This window comes from Anarrhichthys ocellatus, unplaced genomic scaffold, assembly GCF_004355925.1.
Source record: "Anarrhichthys ocellatus isolate YVR2014 unplaced genomic scaffold, GSC_Weel_1.0 scaffold3695, whole genome shotgun sequence".
Lineage (NCBI taxonomy): Eukaryota > Metazoa > Chordata > Actinopteri > Perciformes > Anarhichadidae > Anarrhichthys > Anarrhichthys ocellatus.
This window is the reverse complement of record NW_022283669.1, coordinates 1,715-5,347: the sequence shown is the minus strand read 5'-3', so window position 1 is coordinate 5,347 and position 3,633 is coordinate 1,715. Positions and strand designations below refer to the sequence as shown.

At 42.1% G+C, this 3,633-nt stretch overlaps 1 protein-coding gene across 5 annotated transcripts in view; it reads right to left on the bottom strand.

Moving 5' to 3' along the window:
* Positions 1-91: 91 nt before the first annotated feature.
* Positions 92-3,633, bottom strand: part of LOC116379097 (Na(+)/H(+) exchange regulatory cofactor NHE-RF4-like) — a 4,396-nt gene continuing 854 nt past the window's right edge. Inside the window, exons 2-5 of one of the 5 annotated variants that reach the window (XM_031841011.1) lie at positions 3,194-3,221; positions 1,952-2,267; positions 1,652-1,860; positions 92-315 (exon numbers count right to left, since the gene is read on the bottom strand). In XM_031841011.1, the coding sequence (XP_031696871.1) occupies positions 226-315; positions 1,652-1,860; positions 1,952-2,069 (417 nt within the window). In that variant the 5' untranslated portion in view covers positions 2,070-2,267; positions 3,194-3,221 and the 3' untranslated portion in view covers positions 92-225. Of the gene's footprint in view, positions 316-1,651; positions 1,861-1,951; positions 3,605-3,633 lie in introns of those variants that run through there. The other 4 variants (XM_031841013.1, XM_031841012.1, XM_031841010.1 and 1 more) reach the window with 4 other exon arrangements.

Genomic DNA, 3,633 nt, shown 5'->3' with positions numbered 1-3,633 from the left:
ACCAGAGACGTATACTGCGTCTCTACGTCACTCCTCCTCAGTCCAGATATGGTGACTTCCTGTTCACTGGTTGCTAAAAAACAAGATGGTGACGGACAAATTGCCGAACTGAAGACACAAACTAATGAGACGTGAAGATGACTACGTCCACTTCTTATATACAGCCTATGATGGGGACACACTTGATCTCTTTCCGACAGAATGCATAGTAGGTAGATTATAAAGTTAACCGTCATACTGTACCTCTTCATACTCGTCCCTTCTCAACACCAGCAGAAACAGATGTAATCCACAGGACTGGATCTTCCTCACAACCTGTCAGAACATCACAGAGACACAAATGATAAAGTGAATAAACTCTTTCATTCCTTAATTATTTATGTCCATCCTAAATTAAAAGAACTCTTTGTTTTTGACATGTGAGCAGACAGAAATCTGTTCTTTTCTTTCACCCATTAAAGTCATAATTAAGCTCAGGTGAGATCAATCCAGTCTGTTTACTTTTACCTACAGATACCTACAGCGTAGAGGGATCTATTGGCAGAAATGGATGTTTTCTTCCGTGTGAATTCACCTGGAAATAAGAATCGTGTTTTTGTTACCTTAGAATGAGCCGTTTATATCTACATAAGGAGCCATGTTGCTACGGTAGCCCAGAACGGACAAATCACAGACTATGTACTTTAAATGACCGACGATACTCACAACTGGCTCTGGATAGAGACATCCACGTTTTCACATTCAGGCCACCGTAGTTCTCCGACTCGCTTGGCACATGGGGGAAGTTTCAACTGGTTGCGATCTGCAACTTCATCACTAGATGGCGCCATAACTCACACACTGCACCTTTAAACGGTGAGAAATAACTATCTGCCCTTCAGATTTTTACGTTTATTGTCGACAAGTAAGTTCGGACAGATTGTGAAGCCTGATGAAAGGTCATGGGGTCACCGATGTTAATGCAGATGATCGATCCTGTGAGGTTTAGAGGCATCGATGTTGTGTTGCAGATCGCAACCAACTGAACACTCCTCTGTTCACCCCTCCCTTTTTAAGTGGCCTCCAGGTAAGAATAGATATTTTTAAGAGTTTATTTCTACAATGAGCTACTCTCATCTATACTCTGTTTCATGAATAAAGGATTGTTTTTAAAAACATAAATATTGAATAAAAAAAGCTTTTGTCTGATTGTTCTTGCTGTGCGCCGGTGGATCACAGCGGCCGATTGAATTAGGTTTCACTTTCGGTTACGTGTTCACAGATGTATTGATAAAGGCTTTTTACTCGCAAATATTTTATTCCAGTAACAGTAACGATCGAAGTCAACACTAGTGTGTGTGTGTATGTGTGTGTAGTTGGAGGAGTTTAATACCGGGTTTCCTTTAAGTAATGCAAAAACGTGTACGTCTCTCTGTAGAGTTAGTGTTCGTCAGTGTTTGTCCGTTCTGGGCTGCCGTAGAAACATGGCGGTGCAACATGGCGGACACCGTGTAAAACGTCACTAAATAAAACAAAAACAATTCCTAGTTTCAGGTCATTATACACTAATGAAAACATAGTTCTGCATATTATATTCCATTTCTGCTAATCAACCCCTGAAGTTAGGAAGAAGCGCAGGAGATGTTGCATCATCTAAACTGCGGACACTAACCCTGCAGAAGTCCATGTTGTGCACGTACTCCTCGTTGACCTCCAGCACTCGGTCCCCGTCCCGAAGGCCGCCGCGCTTCGCTGGACTCCACGGCTCCACGTCTCTGACCTCAAAGCTCCGGCTGCTCTGGTCCGTCCGCAGGAAGAAGCCGAAGCTCTGGCCCTCCAGACGCTTCAGGTGGCACAGTCTGGGAACCAGACTCTGAGGGTCTGCACACACAGGGTCCAGTGAAGACCATCATCATCGAGGAAGGAGTCACAAAAGGTTACGTAAAGCCTTGTGTTCTGTATCAAACCTCACCTGGATCATCGGTGATGACCAGAGCTGGATTATCGATGCCTTCCTTTGGATTGAAGGTAAAACTGAGAGAAGGAGAAATTAAAAAGGACCAACCGGTGTTTTGGAAGTTGTATTTCATTCAAGTAGGCTCACTTCTAATCATTTAAAAATAATGCTGTTATTCAGGATATTTTTTTATTATTTCAGCAAACTGGAACCCAATGGTTTACATTCATCTCACTGTATTACGTGTAGACAACACTTGGGAAATGTAGTTTTAGTACTTCTGTGGTTACTTTAACCGGGGATCTTTTCCTAAACCTCACCAAGTAGTTTCCTGTGAAGATGGAAGTTTATGTTAAGTTAATGTAACAAGCAGAAATTGATACAAATTGCTGTATTTCGTAGAAAAAACGCACAAAAAACATGTCACTTTTCTAAAGATATCACAGGAACGTTGCACGAGGACCCGTTTGATATCTGGAGTATCCTGAGGCGACTCACTGGTATAATTGGCTGTTAATCATGTGGTCAAAAACAAACCAGTAGGGCTTCATGACAAAGCAGCATGAACCGTCTTAAAGGGGACACAGCGTTTATTTTCAGCTTCATATTTGTATTTTGGGTTTCTACTAGAACACGTTTACATGCTTTAATGTTCAAACACACGTTACTTCTCTGGTACCGTCTGTCTGAATGAAGCTGTATTCACCTTCTGTCTGAAACACTCCGTTTTAGCGCCTGTCTCTTTAAGAACCGCTCCACAAACAAGTGTTTCATTTCGCCTTTATTCACTATATTCATATTGGATTCTCTAGTGCACCATTGAAGCCCATCATATTTATCCGTGATAAGCATCTATGTCATACACATTTCTTCAAACATCGACAGGTTTGTCTGCTGAAAGCTTGATGACGATGAGCACACGTTGCACTGAGGACACATGTCCTTGTTGTCAAAGTATCCAGAAGATAAAGAGCTCACAGTTCAGCCGTTATCTGCTTCAGTGATATCAAAGTTATGTCATCGCTGCAGAACAGTGAACACAACACCTTATCAGGAGTAAGTCAAATGAAAACTGTTTGTTCTGTGAAACTTGGAGAGATCGAGTCTGTATCTCAACATCCTTTATTAAACCTAACCAAGTATTTCATGATCCTTTCCATTCATTCTAGTTCCATAAAGGATGTGTTTGGATGATCTAAAACACAGGTGTGGTCCTTTATTAATGTCATTAATACAAAGTGTTCAGTCTGTACTCACCGTGGATGTTCCATCTCATGCTGGCAGCCTGTTGGAAAAACAGACACAAGATAAAATACTTCTTCCTGCTGCTGCTTCCTTCTTCCATCATCAGATTCAGGTAGAAGCTCAAGCTGCTTTAGATCCCATGTCTTTGTTCAAAACATAAGATTGAAGCTGTACTCATAGCGGCTCATTTGAAATGTGCTCAGAGAACGAAGGTCACTGGACTTCTTAGGACACAAAACATTACGCCAATACATTTTAGCTCCGGAGCTTCAGGAGGTAAAAATATGACCGATGAACACTGGAGCCTTTACTGAAAGGATTCTCACAGCTCTGCAGTACTGGTCCATCTCCAAGACCTGGTCCATCTAGACCCGATTCCACTCCCCAACCAATGAGACCCTCAAGCACACACACACACACACACACACACACACACACACACACACACACAC